The sequence below is a fragment of the Thermobia domestica genome, chromosome 2 (genome assembly GCF_964235325.1).
Source record: "Thermobia domestica chromosome 2, izTheDome1.hap1.1, whole genome shotgun sequence".
Taxonomy (NCBI): Eukaryota; Metazoa; Arthropoda; class Insecta; order Zygentoma; family Lepismatidae; genus Thermobia; species Thermobia domestica.
Genome location: NC_137455.1, coordinates 76,020,481 through 76,041,796, shown reverse-complemented (window position 1 = coordinate 76,041,796; position 21,316 = coordinate 76,020,481). Strand labels below are relative to the sequence as shown.

General features: G+C 34.6%; 1 protein-coding gene across 2 annotated transcripts in view; it reads right to left on the bottom strand.

Moving 5' to 3' along the window:
• Positions 1-21,316, bottom strand: part of LOC145672866 (breast cancer anti-estrogen resistance protein 3 homolog) — a 420,567-nt gene that overhangs the window by 307,781 nt on the left and 91,470 nt on the right. Inside the window, exon 2 of one of the 2 annotated variants that reach the window (XM_081742056.1) lies at positions 5,279-5,314. Coding sequence is in view for 1 of the 2 variants with exons in the window: in XM_081742048.1 (XP_081598174.1) it covers positions 1,078-1,126 (49 nt within the window). In the remaining variant the exon portion in view is untranslated. Of the gene's footprint in view, positions 1-1,077; positions 2,752-5,278; positions 5,315-21,316 lie in introns of those variants that run through there. The other variant, XM_081742048.1, reaches the window with a different exon arrangement.

Genomic DNA, 21,316 nt, shown 5'->3' with positions numbered 1-21,316 from the left:
AATGTAATTAGGATATAGTGACGGAAAAATATATATTTAAGAATTATTTTGAATTTCTTCTTTTGATAGATTTTTTATTTCCATATTTATTAACAAATGCTGCATAAACAAATGGAATATTAAACAAAGAAAGAATCGTTAAAAACAATTGGAAAGAAAAAGGAATCCAACTGGTGAAAAACAAGAAAAAAAAATACAACTGAAACGATAGGCACCAATAATCTTTTTTTTTTTGTTTTGTTTTTGTTTTTGTTTTTTTCAAACCGGAAATTACTTATGAGAGTCGTTTGCAAGGGCGCACCCACCGTATTCGGACCGCTTCCCCCGAAACTTCATACCTCATCATACATTTATACACTTTGTCAACAAAACTGTACTTGTTTAACAATGAACTGATTGATGATTGATGAAGCATGAACATCTGATCTAACACTTCATCTGTACTCTCTTATAAAAACAACCTAGTTTTATCATTTTTTCCTTGAAAATATAGGTGGAAGTATTTTGCTATTACTTCTTGTCTTTCGGGTGCAGAATAATACCTGGTCAATACTACTAGACATAAATGGCTTGTAGTACTGGATCCCCCCTAACAAAAATTTTCTGCGTGCGCGCCTGGTCGCTATGACAAGAGGATTTAATGAAAGGAGGTCGTGATATGAAATAGGTTGAGAAATACTGGATTGATCCTGGATTAGAATTAGGAATTAGATTTCGGGGCTGTCCGCATCTAAGGCCATTTAGCCCGTCCCAGAAAAAGAAGGAAGGAAGGATTCGGGAAGGAAGGAAGTGGCCTGGGACCTATATATTAGGTACCATCCCGGCATTTGCCTGGTGTTAATGAGGGAAACGCAGGAAAACCCTCACTCAAGATGGCTGGCCTGAGAAAGCTGTTCCACCTTTTCGACCGGTGGCCGCACCGTGAATTAATTAAATATAGAGACAAGGATGTTGAAATTCAAATACTATGACATATCAATCAATTTGCCTCTAATGATATTGGCAACGACAAGCGAAAAAAATCATATAATATACTAAATAGACTAATTAAAATTGGAAAGAAAAAAAGATACTTACTGTGGCTTCGAGTTGGTTTTTCCTTCAATTTGCTAACACTTTTCCCCATGATTATGTCTTCAGTAATAATAGTTACTAACACACGACAACAAGAAGAACGTATAATGTACACTGATGCAATCCAGTCTAATTACAAACAATCGAAATTCCTTTCTAGTAGTTATTTATATTTCTTGTAGCACGTAGTTTAACAATATCTAGTAAACACCTATGATCTGTAAACACTGGTTATTCAAAGGATTCTACATCGTCAAAAACACACACTTCTCCCTTATTCACTCACAAATATAACACAAAAGAAAATTACAAACAAGTTTCCAGTATTTGTGCTCATTAGTAAAAGAGAAAAATAGCATGTGCACTTGAAAAGTTATCCACAAAATCCGTTTCGTCTTACTCAGAGGCACGGGTTTCTCTTTCTTTCTCTCTTTGCTTGATTCCCCACTTCCGGTGGTGAATCACAATACAAAAACGTGCTTCGGAAAAATGTCTTTTTCATGTATTTAGTACAAAGACTCAACTTAGATAGATATGTATTCCGTGAGGTGACTCAAAAACCTGTATTCTTAAATCCTATAACACGAGAAAAAGCACGGACACTTTTCTTTCTTTTTTAATTTAATGTTTTCACGAAATTTTCACACAGCTTTGGTAACTACAAATTACAGATTATAGGTCCACAATATCTCGAAAACGGCTCGAGAATCACAAATACACTTATAGAACTCTATTACACTATATTTGCAGTGTGTCTTCTGATAGCCATAATTATACACATTACACGATGTCACTGACTTTATTTTGAACACGAAACTTGTACCAGCTTCAACTTTTCACTACACTGTATCAATTTCGCGTAACCAAAAGAAAATTGGAAAATTTTGACTAAGACTTCGAAACTCTGCCAATATTACACTAGCACGAAGAACTTATGGATTTCGGCTACATCCGTTTCAACATTCGCATGTGTAATTTAAATACAATGCTCAACTAATACCTGTAGATATTTCTTCTACTGTTTGGAATCGATTTATCATATTATTCCTGTGTTTCTTACTTGGGTGGTACGTTGTGCTCGGAATGTCGAATGAATGCGACTATAATTATTGATTACGTTTGCATTGTTCCACATGCACACACTCACACAAATACTTTCATTTATTTCCAAAGAAAGCAATGCTATTTTCTCGTTATTGCTTCCTGGTTCAATGTTCAAGTATATTAATCACATTTCAAGTTTGACATTGAAAAATTCTCACTTTTCCCCCCTCTCTTTTCTATTAAATGAGAGTTAACATTCTAAAACACAATTATTACCAGCAATTCGCACACACACATACAAACATTTGAAAAAAACTACGGTACATGCTTTGTTTCTAAATTCACAAGTAAACAAAAGTGTTTATCATTGAAAAGCAAAAAAATTGTCACATCAAATTGCTCACAAGCGTACAATCACCCCATTTGTTGACAATTATTTTGCGTATCTACACTAAAGTTCACCATTCACATTTTAGAGTATTTTGCATGGTAGTGATCCACGGGACCCATTAGTATTTGCGATCCCTCCTTCACGCACCGGCACGAAGAGACGAACGCACTTCGTTCCGCACGTTGGATACACGCATCCATGTGCTGGCTGACTGGCAGCGACTGTTTTCGCTTCTGAGTCGAGCGAAACGGAATGAACGCATCGCAAAGAAAAAAGGGATCCGGGCGGATCCTGCCCCTACACAACGCGTCGTAAGGTTGCTATGGTTACCGCTCTCTCTCTCTCTCTCCCTCCCCCTCCAATCGCCGTCTTTCGCCTTCAATTATCCGACCTTCCCAACTGAGCAGGAGACCTTGGCTGCGGGGAACAGGGAGAGAGACGTTAGGGGAAGCATGCGGAAGGAGAAAGTCTCCCCCTGCCAAGTTGAGAACCCGCTTAGCAAGTTCTTACTTACGTTAGCATCAACAGAAAAGAATGCTCTTTTTCATCATCATTATTATTATTACTATTATCCATCCGCGTCTTGTTCCTAAAAATGATGATGGATTTCTCTCATATACTCAAAAAATATATATACTCTAAGAAGTCATATAATGGAACTCAAGGAAGATATCTTTTGACATGGGAGTAATAAAAAGAAATCAAATCAATCTCTAATGAGTCTCAGGGCTTCTTCAACTATAAGAGACGAAAAGATTGTTATTAACTCTTTACGTTCCTTTGTCGAGTAAAACTCGACATTTAACTGTCGACAACCTGATGGCGAGTCACGGTCGACTGTTTCCTGCGATTAATTTCGTCCAATGTCGAGTGTTAGTTGCTTGATTTTTTTTTTCTCTTTGCTACATGTATGCAATTTTTAACCTAGATTTTCAATAGAAGTTAATATAGTTAATATAGTAGGTCAATTTTTTTGAGAATCTATCATTATATACGAAACGCTGTAATTGAATCAAAAGATCCAATATATTTTAATCAAAAATTTTCTTGTACGCCTTATACCTGGAGAAATACATTCAGTAGCCAAACCCAAACTATCACGTAACTCCAAGGATGTTATAAATAGAGGATCTGCCCATATGTATCTTCATCCTGTTTTAAACCGATGAAGCCAAAAAACAACCGATGGCACGTCTGATTGGCTACTCTCGTTACTGCCATCGTCTGATTGGCTACTCTCGTTTCTGCCATCGTCTGATTGGCTACTTTCGTTTCCGCCATGACTTTTGGCTCAAAACATTGCGATCCTATTGGGTGGAGTGGGCAGAGTAGGGGTGGCGAAACTGTGACGTATGGCTTCAAGATTTTGTTGCAAGGGCAGATCCTCTATTTTATAAGATCCTTGCTTAACTCAGTATGATGTGCTTATTCAGTAGAAAATCTGAAAACTCGATTTACGATAGAAAATACGTAAACTAGATTTAGGAGCCCTTCAGAATTTTTGTGGCCCCTGATCCCTGATCCAATTTATTTCAATGAAACACTTTTTTGTACGCCTTTAGTGTAGCCAAATCCAAACTATCAGTTAACTCAGTATGATGTGCTTATTGCGTAGAAAATACAAAAACTCGATTTAGGGTCAGTTTACACATTTTGTGGCTCTTGATACAAGATCCAATACATTTCAATCATTTTTTTTTTTTTTTTTTTTGTCAGCCTTATATCTGGAAAAGTACAGATAGTGTAGCCAAACCCAAACTATCGCGTAGCTCAGTATGATGTGCTTATTCCGTAGAAAATCTGAAAACACGATTTTGGGGCCGTTCAGAAATTTTGGGGCCCCTGATCCATGATCCAATTTATTTCAATGAAAAATTTTCTTATAGGCCTATGCTTTTAGTGTAGCCAAATCCAAACTATCACTTAACTCAGTATATGGTTATTCCGTAAAAAAATACGAAAACTCGATTTAGGGGCTGTTCAAAAACTTTGTAGGCCCTCAACCAAAAACTAATTATTGGCCAAGATCGCAATCTTTTGATCCACTTTTTTTTTTTTTTTTTGATATTCCTAAAATTCTTGTTTTACAAGATAAATCAGACCAGCTCAGGCAAACTTGGGAAATATAAAAGGACCGCAAAAGGTTGATTTTGTTAAATTTCCAATATTCACATAGCTACCCAAATGACATGAGTATATTCTTGTACGTGAAAATCCATCCTCCCTTAGTCTATACAGTGCACAACAATTAAAAAAAAGAGTACACGGGACACCAGTGTTTTCACGAATTTTCACCTCTCACTTTGAATGTGAAGGGTCGCTAGTGCAATTTCACCCCATGTGAGATTATGGTAGACAATATAGCTCTGTAGACTTTCTCAAGATTCTTTTATTGTTTTCCTACCACGAAACCTCATTGAATTAATTATTACTTGCGTATGTATCTACCATTCCTCTCCTTTCCTTGAATAGACCATAAATATGAGACAAAATTAAAAAAAAAAATCAAATGAATCCCACAGAATGAATAAAAATTTTAAATTCGAGCTGTTGAAGTTCGTGATTTAAAATAGAGAATCCTGCGTCTGACAACTTGGACTATGGTTTTCTTTCAGCCAAACCTGATAAACATTGATTGAGAGGGTTCTTTTCTTCTCAAAAACTACTTCCTATTTTTCCTAGTTAGTGCTTCAAAATGGCATCATAGCTGTAACAGAAACTTCCTTATTATTTATTTATTTATTTATTTATTGCGATCGGATAACTTACCAGCAATGTATTGTCCAATATTGACCTCATTGTTTCCTGAAATGAAAAGAAAAAGCTAACGTTAAAAATATATGCATGTATATTATTAGAGGGTAACACTGTATAGTATGTTTACAATGAACAAGGATAAAATCGTTCAGGAATACATATACAATGGACAAGTTGAAATTAAAGATAAACCTGACCTTCGAAGCGGGAGATTTGAGCATTATAGGCAGGATCAGTTTATTAGAGACCTGCACGGGCCGAGCTCGGCCTGAGGTCTGAAGCCCGGCCTAGCCCGTGGGCCGGGCATGGGCGGGCCGACGCTGATTTCTCTTCAGGTCGGGCCCGATTAATTGCAATTCTTTAATAATTATTGACTTTCGTTAAACGATAATTAGAATAAAGGCAAACGTTGAAGAAGTGTGCCCGTGAAAAATGTTACAAAATGAAACTTTTAAAATTTATCGGGCCCGGGCAGGCCTTGGGCCAATAATTTTTAAAAACTTATCGGGCCGGGCCGGGCCGGCTAAAGGCGAAAATCTCCAAAACTTTTCGGGCTCGGGCTGCTCCGGGCCTTGGTTCATTCGGGCTGAATTGGGCTCGGGCCAAAAAATTCGGCCCGTGCAGGTCTCTACAGTTTATGCATATTTTATCGAATGTTTTAAGCTATCAAATCATCGCACACTCCTGGCCAGTCGCCCATCTTCGGCGAAACAGCGATTACTGATTGGCTTATTCTTTAAGAGCCAAAAATTAATTAAAGGAGAATTTAATCGTATATTGATAAAGGGATTTGCCCCATCTAAGTCTTTATATTTTATAGTTTGGTTTGTGGATAATCGCAAATTTTATTCGAATACGATGCTCATCATATAACCTCTCCCCTTCCCCCCTCCAAAAAAGATGGTAGGCTATTCAAGTCTGCTATGATTGAGTAACGCATTCGGCGGAACGGGAGACTGATAACCGGTACTTTTTAACAGAGGGAGACACAGATATTGATTCCCAGACGATGTGTTCAGACAAACATGAACATAAAAAATTTTGGAATATAACTCAAGGAAATATGTGATAAGTGTACTGTATTTTATTCATAAGGTAGACGTGCCCAGGTGAATCTAATGGTGTCCCCAGCTAATTTTACAGAAGTTTATCCTCTCAAATATTGCATAAGAGTGATTCAGTAATGTATCCAAGCCCACTACTTGGTCAATAGTACTGCAAACATTCTGAACTGTTTATCATTAATGCACTGATGTTTAAAATATAGAATATATCTTGTTTAACCTTTCTATCTTTTCTCGTTCCAGAGTAATGGAACAATCCATGGAATCTAATGGGGACGTCCGGCTGAAACAGCGAGCTGTCATTGAATTTCTGACTGCGGAAGGTTGTGCACCCAGGAACATTCATTGCTGGCGATGAGTCATGGACACACCATTACGAATCAGAAACGAAGCGTCAGTCGATGGAGTTCCGCCACACGTCGTCTCCTCAGCCAAAAATTAAAAATTGTACCATCTGCAGGCAACGTGTTGTTGACATTCTGCCTCATCCTGCCTATAGTCCGGATCATGCGCCCTGCAACTTTTGGGTTTTCTCTAAACTTATCGCTGGTATTACCTTGGATTCATACTTTCTGAATCATTCTCGTACATTTTAAGCCAACTAATTGATATTACCTGTCTAAGATGGTATAATGATGTTAATTGTTTAAAACTAATTTTTACGGATTTCGGTTTACCAAAAACTTCTTTAATATCTGTCTTTTTGGTATGTCCGCCTGGGAGACAAAAAGTCTCAAGCACTACTTTTGACATACCACAGTGGCGGATCTAGAAGATAAAAACTGGGGGGGAGGAGCAGCCAGTACCCAGACTATGATACATATATATAAACTTTCAAAAATATATAAATAATAGCTTAAATTATTTTTTCACTGAAAAAACTGGGAGGGGCTAGGCCCCCCGGCCCTGGCCTAGATTCGCAACTGACGAATCACCATCAATTTTAACCACCATGTATAGTGTCAAAAGTAAGGACTCGAGTTTGTTGCGGGAGGTTATCTATCCACCAGAAGTGATAGAAATTAACCATTGTCTTGAGATTTTGTCTCTCTCGGACAGAGAGACAGAGTAAATATATTTTTGGGGCGTTTGGATGTTTGGGCATGGACAACAGAGTGAATACCAAAAACCAAATAGAGTTGTCGGTAAATCAAACTCGTTAAAAATGAAATATTGAGTGCTTTCTTGCTTATTTGATCTTTCTCCAACGACATTCTTCGGTTGACTGAGCAAAGGTACGACTTCTTGCTCGCTCCTTAAGAGGCCTTAATCACTGCGAAATTAAATTACCGCTAATTTTACAGTAATTATGTAATATCTTCAACTAGATAAGAGATAATCGAAAAATGGAACAAGAGCTCCCTAGATAATATTATTCTACATGAGATACCGTTATCAGGACTCACTTATCTCTTTTCGGTTTACAGCCATTTAGAAAATCGGCATTTATTTTCGCATTTCTAAATGTCTTCCAACAGAAAGCTACTAGGTGACTCTCGATGGCGTTACCTCATGCAAAGTAATATTCTCTGAAGAGATCTTGTTCCACATTTTGATAAACTTTTATCTATTTGAAGATATCACATAATTACTGTAAAATTAGCGATATTTTAGTTTCACAGTGATTAAGTCTTCTTAAAGATTGAAAGAGATTATAAAATGTAGCAAATAGAGAATACCTTCACCTGAGATATTTATTCATACGATATGAATAAAATCATTAGAGCAATTTTGGAGAAAATTACATGCAGAAGACACATCAGTTCTAATAAAGTAATCTTTCTGAAAGTTTGTGCTTACAGTGAATTCCTGATTTATCTGTGATATTAGGTGGAATGGCATCCGCGGATAATCCGCAAATGGCCGGGGAAAGGACACAAATCAACACGAAAATGCTTTTAAACTATTTTATTTACAGTATGGGGCACATACATGCAATTATTAGTTAATAGACAGTGGTTTTCTGTACTTACGAGTTAGTATATTATTTCACAAAAATAATCGGTCGTTTTCGTTTTTCGTGTTAAAACACCTCTTCTTAATTTGGGATTGAATTTTTTAAACAACATTTTGTCATTTTTTCTTTTAAACCCTAATTTACCGTTGAAAGAAAAGAAAGACCGCGGATAATACATAGTTTACTGTAGTAAATAATAAAGGCCTGCGCGAATGAAAGAAAAAATGCATCCATATCCGTATCGTACCCGCGATATAAGTATTCGTATCCGCAATATCTCGATCCTCATCCGCGGATAATGAGTTAAGTTCTTTGGCAACTGCAATTTCGAAAATAATGTTAAATTATCTCTTCCTATTGTAAGTCAGCTAGATCAATTTAAAAAGTAGGCTATTAAAATTTATGTAAACAGAAATAGAAAATTAAGGTTGGTTTAAAGGGACAAGTTTTGCCGATAGGTTTTGCCTACAGTCTTCGTGTCTCCCTAATGTATTTTTTTTATCTTTCACGAAAATTCATGATTTCTCTTACAAATTTCAAACTACGACTTCAAATTTTTAGAGAAGAAACTTCCTATCAAAGGCAACAATCCGTGGCGATAGTTCTTCATTGTTGGAATGGCTTAATTGTTGAAACTGAATATCCAAATCTTTAACAATATACTGTTTCAACAATGAAGAAAATTCCAAATAAAAAAATTGGCACAGAATGTTGCCTTCGATAGGTTATGAACTTACTTTTCTAAAAATTTGAAGTCTGTACCTTGAAATTTGTAAGAGAAATCGTGAATTTTCGTGAAAGGTAAAATATACATGAGATACGAAAACTGTAGTGACATCTACCGGCGAAACTTATCCCTTTAAATTAACCTTAATGGGAAACATAGGGAATTTGTTTAAGATCCCCTCAAATGCACATTTCTGACAAGAAAATTGTCAAGTTGTTAATACACTATCTGCCAATTATTTTTTTAGAGCAAATTCTTTTTCGTTGGTTTTCCGACGAGCACAGTCCAGTGGCTGAGTCGCAGAGTGTTTAGATCTGGTGTGTGTAGTTATTGGTTCGATCCAAGGTCAAATAAGTTTATGGTGGACAATATCGTGTCTGTAGGTTATCTGGGTATTCCCATTCCTTTCACATTCTCATTCCACCAGCTTTTATCCATTATCATTCACTTTCCTTAATCACCCATCTCCCTTAGCCTAAAGGGCATAATCGTTAGACGTTAAATTGAAAGATTTAATTTCATATAAGTTTTTTTTTCCTAACTCATAGAACATAAATGACTTTGCGCAGAAGGCAAAGGTAAAATGGAGATGAAATAGGACTTCCCCTACCCCAAGAAAGAAGAATGAGCAAAGTGATACACAAACTGTCATAAAATGAGATTAGCACTTCATATTGCTAATAGGATTTTAGAGAATGGTTTAAGTTCACGGTTACATGAACATTGGACATATGAGAGGAAGCTTCTATTTTATACTATGGAAAAGCGCTTTTATACCCATTGATCTTATCCTTTTGTATTATAGGCAAGTGTGATTGCGGTCACTTGACAATCACCAGTCGCCTTCCGCAGTAGTTACATATTCCTCCACTTAGCAGTGCTTGACTTCATCCAGTTCCTTGTAGTTTTAATGCAAATGAAGAAGGGGGGAGAATCTCAATAACTCTGAAGAAACAAGAGAGTTGTTAACAAATCACAAACCTCTTAACCACACACACACACACACACACACACACACACACCAAAATAGAATTATTAATGCGTAGAATTGAATTAAAGTTATTTTCACGAGAAGAGAGGAAATGTTTTGGAAGAACACGTCCTAATTTTATATTTAATTCTCCTAAAAATTGAAATTCTAAACTGAAATGGAGCTAGTTAACTTTTCACCATTACTGGTTTTAATATCCGTTTCTTTTTACATTGTTTGTTAAAAAATATGTACGTTAGTCGGTGCAAAAGCGAATAATTATTTTTTTTTACAGAATCGATTAGTATATCCAAATTGAACAAATAAAGTTTTAGCAAAGTAGAAAACTTAAATTGTTTCCAATAAATCCTGGAGTTTTACTTTTTGAATAACTTGAATACTGTGTGCTAAATAAAAAATAAAAATTGAAATGCTGGTGCAACAGTCCTTAGAGGACCAGAGCAGTAGCGTACCGGTACCCATGAATTTATTTCGGGGGGGGGGTTCAAACTAAATATGAAGCTATTTTATATTAAAATTGCTAAAATTGCCCCTAAAATTAGGCTAAATTTTTAAAAAGTCGAAATTTCGGGGGGGTCCGGACCCCCGTGTCCCCCCCTTCCGTACGTCCCTGACCAGAGCCTACCCATCGGCTTGTGTAACTCGTGGGTGTTTTGTGGTCCAGTGGCGGTAAAAAGTGGAGGCCAGCCAGACCCCAGACTATGATAGATATATCATGAGTTTACTATAAACTTTTAAAAGTATATAAATAATAACTTAAACTATTTTTGTCACTCAAAAAACTGGGGACCTAGCCCCCCCCCCGGCCCCGGGCTAGATCCGCCACTGGTGTGGTTAGCATATTTTTCTCCCGCCGTTAATGTAGGCTATCTAGACTGAAGTTTGCTACTTTCAAGTAGCTCTATATTTGTCCTCAGGACGCTAGATGGACGCACTAATTCCAACATCATCTGGTAAATAGGGCCTAAATAATAGGCTCACGTATCTTTCTTTAGACCAAACCCTGCTCTGTGCTTAAGGTTGGTTTAAAGGGACAAGTTTTGCCGATAGATGTCACTACAATTTTCGTGTCTCTCTCATGTATTTTTTACCTTTCACGAAAATTCACGATTTATCCTACAAATTTCAAGCTACAGACCTCAAATTTTTAGAGAAGGAACTTCATAATATATCGAAGGCAACAATCCGTGCCGATTTTTTAATTTAGAACTTTCTTCATTGTTGAAACAGTATATTGTTAAAGATTTGGATATCCAATTTCAACAATTATGTCATTTCAACAATGAAGAAAATTTTAAATAAAAAATCGGCACGGATTGTTGCCTTCGATAGGTTATGAAGTTCCTTCTGTAAAAATTTGAGGTCTGTAGCCTGGAATTTGTAGGAGAAATCGTGAATTTTCGTGAAAGGTAAGAAATACATTAAATAAAGACTGTAGTGACATCTATCGGCGAAACTTGTCTCTTTAAACCAACCTTAACTTCGCTGGTCTCATGAGAAGGGGCTGTGGCACTGCCCTATGTGCTGAATGAAGTGTTTAAAACGGAGTTCACTACTCATGTAAGACGTATCTTCTCTACATATAAAAATGAAAGTAACTATGTTTGTGACTTAATAATTCTTGAACCACCTGACCAATCTCGATCAAATTTTCAACATAGGTGAGGAAAATGATCGATATTAGTGTCGAATCCACAGTTTTTGGAATCGTTGAGATGAAGAGTGACACTTCCGATGCCGTTTAAATCCAAATTCAGCCGCCATTAATACTCGTAAGGGAAGATGGTGACATGAAAAGTAATTGAAAATGACTGATATTAGCGTCGAATTCATAGTTTTTTTTATGGTGATTGGTGACAGTATTGTTGCCCGTTATACTTTATGTCCAAAATGAAACTATTCTTTCCGTGGTTGTGTAATTGCAAAATTCGTTTGTTATGTTATATCTAATATTTGTGACTCACGCATGTATTTACGGAAAGCCTTCAAAATGAACAAATCAGTTGAGAATTCAATTAAAGATGGTTTCTCAATTTAATTAATTTATTGTGAGCGCTCCTGTACTTTCCCCTTAGGGGTAACAAGTGAGATGAGTGTTATAACATTTCTAAACATGAGTATGATCTCAGTCGTGTAGGTTTCCAATTACTTGCTCTTTTCCTTCTAACATATTTCCCACTCCCAAATATCATCCGATGAACTCATGGATTAAGTTTTCTTTCAAAATCTGCTACCTAGTACAGATAAAAAATGTATAGTTATAAAAAAGTTAGAAATATGCTTTATTTTCAAAACATAACAAAAAAAACGCACTAAAAAGTAAAAGAAATAATTATATTTTTAAGTGTATGACTTTAAAAAAGCATGGAGAGCGCTCTCATACGTGCAATCCATTTATATCAAGTGATTTTATATGACAGCACTTCCCATGTTTTTCTTTTTATGCATTTCTAGTCACACTGTAAAAACTGTATAGTTGGAATAACCCAGAATTCTGGGTTGAAAAAGTGACAACCACGCCGTATTGTCTTAGAAATCAGAAAATATGGTTATAATAACAATACGAGAAGTCAAAACTAGTAAAAAATAAAAACCTCTGGCATGACCTGGATTCGAACTCACGCCGCGTGGCTGTTAAGCGCGTGCGTTATCCACCAGACCAACCGGAATCTTAGTTTAGGCTGTGTGATAACAAGAATTACAACATACTTTGGAAGCAATTTTTAGTCACTGAATTTAAAACAAGTCAATTAAAAAAAACTAAACCAAACCAAACATCACCCGGAATATTGAATCAATGCCATTAAAAGCTAGTTTAGTACAGCAGCTATTTATCAATGTTAACGTATGTTTTGAGAGAAATTGTCTTCACTCTTGGCAAAGTGTACTGAGTGAACTGCAGTGCACTTCGCCAAGAGTGAAGACAATTTCTCTCAAAACATACGTTAACATTGATAAATAGCTGCTGTACTAAACTAGCTTTTAATGGCATTGATTCAATATTCCGGGTGATGTTTGATTTGGTTTAGTTTTTTTAATTGACTTGTTTTAAATTCAGTGACTAAAAATTGCTTCCAAAGTATGTTGTAATTCTTGTTATCACACAGCCTAAACTAAGATTCCGGTTGGTCTGGTGGATAACGCACGCGCTTAACAGCCACGCGGTGTGAGTTCGAATCCAGGTCATGCCAGAGGTTTTTATTTTTTACTAGTTTTGACTTCTCGTATTGTTATTATAACCATATTTTCTGATTTCTACGACAATACGGCGTGGTTGTCACTTTTTCAACCCAGAATTCTGGGTTATTCCAACTATACAGTTTTTACAGTGCATGCATAAATAGGTTGTTTTTTTTAAAAAAAGTAATCTTCTTGAAAATATAATTACTTTTTACTTTTTAGCACGATTTGTTATATTTTGTTTGTTAACTTTTTAAAACAAATCATGTTCTATAAAACATATTTTTTATTTTATTTTTTACTTTTAGTACAATTTGTTTTATCTTGTTTACTAACTTTTTAAAAGAAAGAATGTTCTATAAAACATACTTTTATTTGTTATTTTTACTTTTAATAGGATTTTTTAAAATATTTTGTTTGCTAACTTTTTAAAACAAAGCATGTTCTATAAAACATTTTCTTATTTTATACTTTTGTTTTTTTACTTTTAGTACGCTTTACTTTGTTTGCTAACTTTTTAAAATAAAGAATGTTCTATAAAACATTTTTTATTTACTTTTTAGTACGATTTGTTATATTTTGATTGCTAACTTTATAAAACAAAGAATTTTTCCATAAAACATTTTTAGTTTATCACTTTTTAGTACGATATGTTATATTTTGTTTGCAAACTTTTTGAAACAAAGCATGTTCTATAAAATATATTTTTTTATTTTATTTTATTTTACTTTACTTTTTAGTACGATTTGTTTTATTTTGTTTACTATGTTTTTAAAAGAAAGAATGTTCTATAAAACATAATTCTATTTTTTTACTTTTAGTACGATTTTTTATATTTTGAATGTTATCTTTTTAAAACAAAGAATTTTCCATAAAACCTTTTTTATTTTATTTTATTTACTTTTTAGTACGATTTGTTATATTTTGATCGCTAACTTCTTAAAACAAAGAATGTTCTATAAAACATTTATTTTTTTACTTTTTAGTACGATATGTCACATTTTCTTTCTTAACTTTTTTAAAACAAAGAATGTTCTATAAAACATATTTTTTTTTATTTTTTTTACTTTATAGTACGATTTGTTTTATTTTGTTTACTAACTTTTTAAAAGAAAGAATGTTCTATAAAACATACTTTTATTTTGTTATTTTTTACTTTTAGTATGATTTTTTATATTTTGTTTGCTAACTTTTTAAAACAAAGCACGTTCTATAAAACATCTTTTTATTTTATTTTTATTTTTTAAAGTTTTTTTAGTATGCTTTGTTTTATTTTGTTTGCTAACTTTTTAAAACAAAGAATGTTTTATTAAAAAGGTGTTTTTTTATATGATTTGTTAGATTTTGTTTGCTAACTTTTTGAAACAAAGCATGTTCTATAAAACATATTTATTTAATTTATTCTTTAGTTTTTAGTACGATTTGTGTTAATTTATTTGCTAACTTTTTAAACAAAGCATATTCTATGAAATATATTTTTATTTTATTTTATTTTTTACTTTTTAGTAGATTTGTTTTATTTTGTTTGCTTACTTATTTAACGAAGCATGTTTTATAAAACATATTTTTATTTTATTTCAGTTTTTTACTTGTTAGTACGTTTGTTTAATTTTATTGATTTTTAAAAAAGAAAGTGTTTTTCTTTTAAAAAATAGTTTTAAATGTGTTATGAAAAATCGTGAATATTCGAAATAATCGTGAAAATGGTGTAATTTTTTGAACTTGTGAATATTAAACCCTATGTACTACAATCCCGTTTTACTCGACAGTAAAACTGGTTGCATACGAAGAGATTGATATCAATCTTGAAAATCAAACCGATCTAACTAAAAATATACAAATATCAGCTTTTTGAGCATGAGATAGCTTTAGTGTCCCAAATCTATGCGTCGCAGCGTGTTAAATCTAACTTCATTTAATAGATGACACCTAAAGCTAGTAGATCTGTACGATGTTATCTATAGCCCCACTTACCTATAGCCTTTCCGACGACAAAAATGATTTTTTTTTCCTTCGTAAAGTAGTTATGAAAAATTTTGAAAATTTCGGAAATAGTAATGCGTACCGCGTTCGCCAAAATCACTCAAGGTGTATTTGCTCTTGATGAAAGAGGTAGTCGGCATAAACACTTAAAAGTGAAAGACAAAATGTTGATTGATTCTGTAGTCCCTCTCATCAACAGATTCCCACGGATGGAGTCACATTGTTGTCGTAAATCTTCTTCGAAAGAATATCTTCTCCCAGATCTCACTATAGCAAAAATGTACGAATTGTACTGCCAAGAATCAAGTAAACAGCCGAAAGCCAGCTACCAGACGTAATATATAAGGTTTTCAAATCAATGAATCTCTCATTTCACCACCCGAAGAAGGATCAACGTAGTCTGTGTCGCACGTACCTGGATGCAGGCCCGTATTCCCTAAATTTTTACTGCCCCCCCAAAAAAATTTCACTGAGGGCTTGCAAGTTAACTATAATATAGTGATAAACCATAACATGGTTGGATCGGGCTCCCCCTAACTTCTACCGGACCCCCTACATTTTGGGGCTGGCTACAGGCTTGCCTGGAAGCTAACGAAGTAACAAAGAAGTAGATGCAAGATGTTTACAACAAATACATAACCGAGAAAAATGCCGTAAGAGAAGAAAAGAGCAGGCCAAGACTTTAGCTAAACATCCAGACAAGGTTGCATCAACAGTGTTTGATCTTAAACAAGTAATCCAACTCCCTTCACCGAACGAGAGTGCAGTTTTCTATCACCACCGCCCATTAACATACAATTTCACAATATACAATGTTGGGAACAAAGACGGTTATTGCTTCTTATGGCATGAAGGTGTTAGCAAGAAAGAATCTTCAGAAATTGTATCGTGTGTAGGCACCTATCTTCAACAACTTGATACTCAAGGAAAGGGGGATATTAAACTTTTTGCTGATAGTTGCAGTGGCCAAAACAATAGTACGATTTAGCCACCATTCTCCTGTACACATTAAGTTTGCTGTAAGTTTGAAGAAGCATAAGTTTGTGTGTGCTCTTTTAATCAATTCATGGACAGAATGAGGAAGATTCTGCTCACAGCACAATTTCGACAGCCTCGGCACATGTTGGAGACTTGTCATCTGTAACACCGGTCGTCGGTCACCGGTCATGCGTAACAACTATTGTCAAAAATTTTATCAAGATGTTCCACACTTATAACAAGGCATCTGATTAATGTTTCAGCATTATTATTTTCATTTAGACAAATTTTTCAAAACTATTAATAAAATTTGTAATATACTTATTAAAAAAAACTGTCATAACTGAATTTGAACTTTGATTACATAATGAAACGTTGACTTGAGTTGATTTTGAGTTTAACGTCCCTTTCAACAGCAAGGTTATATGAGACGGGACCTAATGATTAACGTGGAATCCGGACCACATGAGCTCCCGCCGGGAATCGAACCCGTACACAATGAAACGTATTATTTGTAGTTGTGTTAACAATGTCAACTTATTTGACATCAATTCCCTAATTCCTTCGTATCGGCAATTTGTACGAGTATCTAATAAATAAATAAATAAATAAACTCTAAAAATTTTAAAAACATCAACGTTCAAATAAGGAACTTCACTCATCCTATTAATAGATCTCGGGGAGGCCAATGGGTTAGTGCGCTTGCTTTTTGTGAATGTGGTTACGGGTTTAGTTCCTTCTTGAGCCAATTGAATAGTGGTTCGGAACCAACTTTATTAAAAACTGTATGTTCCGTCCTTACAAGCACACCATTTCGATTAGGATGAGAAAACAATTCAGTCATTCATTCTTGTATTAATAAAGTTACAGGTAATTAAGGCGTAAGTGCCAAATACATTAGATTGCTTATATGACGAACAGACGTATATCCATGTAAGGCATATATCTAGCATGATGACGTCATATTAAATGAGCACATTACAGGTCTTTGAAAGAGCCATTATATATCATTTACACAGTGTTATTATTTTGAAGTTATAGTTTTTACCTGTATGTGTAGAATAGTTCAAACGTACTGACATTTCTTTCAATGCCTCTCCTGTAAACTTATACTTTTAGCGCTTACGTCTGTACGTCATGTAACCGACGATATCATCACCAATGTCCTAAACATTCAACATAAAACAGTGTTAAACAACTTGGAGAAAGCTGGCTATATATATATTTGGTGTGTGTGTGAGTATATAGATATATATATACACTCACACACACACCAAAAAAAGTTCGACATTTGGGTGCCGTATGATCTAACTCAAGAACATCTACTCGATCGAATTTCTATCTGCAAATCTCACCTGAAACATAACGAACTCGAGTCTAGTCTTTCATAAAGCGGTTGTTGACGAGTGATGAAAATTAGATAGCTTACGGCAATAATGTGCGAAGAAAGATCGGGGTCAAAGGGAGGAGAAGCTCCATAGTCTGTGTGCAAAGCCGATACTAACGTGCAGGAAGGTTATGCAGTGCGTTTGATGGGACTGGCATGGAATCCCAAAACACGAGCTGCTGTTGCCAGTTAGAATGATAGACTCGCATCTGTACTGTCGACAATTTGCGCGAGTGCATTTAGCCATGAAGAAGAAATGACGGAAAGTGGCCAACAAAATGTGTGTTGTATATCACGCTGACCGCAAAAACATTTTTAACGACGCGGTAGAAATTGAGAGAACTTGAATGGAAGTTTTTCATGCATCTGCCCTATAACCTGGACCTAGCACCATTAGATTAGAATTTGTGTTGGTTCTCCCTGAATGACGTAAAGTTAGTTTCAAAAGAAGCCCGTGAAAAGAACGTGTCACAAGTTTTGACCATAAACCACAGTTCTACAGCAGCGGGATTATGAAGTTACCGGAAAAGTGGCTCCAAGTCGTCGAACAAAATGATGCACATATGATTTCTTAATGATATTTTCAGATCAGAATACACGTGTTCTCAACAGTGACCTCCAAACACAATACTTTTAGACAACCTGTTATATAGAAATCTATAAAAGCTACAATGGAATATTGTACTGTCACCTGATTATGTCGCTGTGAAAAAAATCACCATTGTGTTATATCGGGAAATGAAGTAAATTAAGGCTGTAAGATTTGAGGGCACTATTAAACCGTTATACATTAAAGAAAAGAATTATGTGTTAATTCGATTGGGCGTAATTACAATAAGGTCCAGAAGAAGAAATGGGTAGTAATTTGTAATTAGATCAGCTATTTTTAAACGTTGTGCCCCGCCGCAATGGAACCACTGGTGAGTCAGGAGAAAGTTAGCACATTGAAACTACTTGTAGAAACGTTTAACTATGAGAGAGTAAGGGCACTGACACTAATTGTAGAGAAGTTCAACAAGGAGAAATAAGGATGCGCACGAGATACGATTTGTGGCTGTCTCGTCTCGAAAATGTGCTGTAAAAGTGATGTCTCGACTCAAAAAATGTATATTTGTCTATTGGAAGGGCCGTGTCTCGACTCGAATTTTGTCAGGAAAATCCTGTCTCGACTCGTCTCGTGCGCATCCCTAAACATTGACAGTAATTGTGGATGACACTAACTAACTCTATGGACTATGGAATCCAAAGGTTCAATGTCACGTTCACGGAAGCTCTCCATTAACTTTTGTTGTTAGCCAATTCGATTCAGTTTCTACTTTGTATTCCTATTTCTATGAGATCCATTTTAATATTATACTTCCTGGAGCAAATGTTAGGCCAGCAAATGTTACTGAGAGCAAACAGCTTATTGGCTGGGGTATCATTTACATGATTTGAAATTCAAATTAATTAATTGATTGATTGATTTTGTTTTGTTTACATGCAACACCGAGTTTATGGAGAACGGTGCCTACTATCTATAGGGTAATCCACTATTATGTTCCTTTTTTGTACACTATTGATCTGTCGTTAATGAAGTTACAAGGTAAATTTGGATTGTATAATGTACTATGGTCCTTACCGTTTCATATTTCAACATGGACACCAGTATTAGTAACACATCCTTGAAGGGGAATGCAGTCCAATGATGGTGATAGACCATTGCAATATATCGCTTGATACAGGTGCACACTTTTTCCTAATTCCACTTCCAAAGTGTTCAAATCACGTGGTTTTCTCTTTCTCTTTCAGGTTCTTTTTCAAGTATCTCGCAGAAAAAGAAATTCAATGGGGCAAGTTTGAGCTTCTTGGTTGGCACTCAACATTTCCTCGATGTCTGATAACACGGCCTGAAAAAGCTTTGTCAAGCTATTCTCTTTAAATCAACGCAAAATGGGGAGAGGCACCACCATGCATAAATTGCATATTGTCCACATCGTGTCAATACTTCATAAAATGGCAAGGATCATAGTAAATTATATAATTGAAAGCAACCATGTAACTTCATTAATGATAAATCTATAGTGTACTAAAATAAGGGCATAAAAGTGGATTAGTCTGTATATGGATCCCAAACCACGTACGGACTCGAATTTCATGCAGTCGGCGAACACACAGGTCATTATGCAAGATTACTTGTCATAAAATTGGTCCTTCTCTACCTCACATCTAAATTCCACGACACAAATTCCGTCATTTAAATATTGAGAATACATACGATGCTAGATCGCAAATACAAATATTTTAAATCTATTCCATTCAAGTTTTCTCCCTTACGGGAGATTTATAAAGTCCCAGCTTTATAGCACAGTGGACTGCTTCACTGAATTTGCTTTAAATGTTTTTGAAGACGTAGATTTGTACAAAATGGCGCGTTCCATCATGGACGAATTCGCCTGTTCTAAGTAAATTTGTTTTTACACTATTTGTAAAATTACTTTGGGGTTAGAGGCTAAGGACATATAAAAAAGATGTAATAATATATAAAAATTATAAAGAAATTAAATTTTGTCAAAATTTAAAATTATGAACAAATTCACAATTGCACAATTGAAGAGCATGACACTCCAGGTGTAAAGATGTCCGTCGCCATCTTGTTCCCCTTTTAAATCTATATGACTGATAATACGAGAAGTATCTTAACAACTTATAATAATACTTTTATTGTTGCTGTTTCATTCATGTCAGTCACATTGTTCAATGAATAATGTTGCATGCATAGTAATCTACAGCAAAAAATAAAACTGATAATCATGTTTCAAATTTTTAATAATAATAATAATAATAATAATAATAATAATAATAATAATAATAATAATAATAATAATAATAATAATAATAATAATAATAATAATTATTATTATTATTATTATTATTATTATTATTATTATTATTATTATTATTATTATTATCTCATTTCTTTGATTTACTTTGCATTTATAATCAGCCTTGCCAACCATATGATAATTTATCATGATATACGAAAAAGCATTAATGCTATATACGATAATGCCCTTGAGATAATACGTGAATATTCGATAATTCTAGAACGCACTTTCCTTTTTTTTTTTTTTTTTTTTGCAGTTCTTGAATGTGCAAATAAATTGAGTTGAGTTGGGTTGATTTTGAGTTTAACGTCCCTTTTCAGCAGCGAGGCTATATGAGACGTGCACCTACTCATTAACGTGGAATTTGTTAATGTGCATTAAATAATTATAAAACATACACACTGAGGATTTTAACAGTCATTCCCGCTAAAATACTATAAATCAAAAACGATTTGAGAATTGGTAGATGGCAAGCCCTGCAGCCCTTCTTTAAATTCAATTAAGTTTACGAGAGGATTTAAATATTGCTGTTGTTCAGAATAGTGTTAATAAGGATTTTTAAAAAATAGTGAGGACACTGATCCCTATTTGGAGTTCGAAACTGAAGATTACTAAATAAGTTTATTATACATTATTGTTATTTTTAATTGAAGTATACCAGTACTTGTTTCTACAATTTTCACGTGCGTAACGAATAAACGATAATTTTAGAGACGAAAATGGATAATTTTGTTCTCTGAGGTTGGGAACTTTTTATAATAATCCTACAGAGAAAGTTACAATCAATATAATTTATTACTATGTCAAGTAGATTAAATCAATAGATGAATATACTAAGAAAATAATAATAAAATAAAAATAAAGATTAACAAAAAAAATAATAATAAAAGTAAAGATGCACTGCAACAGGGCCGAA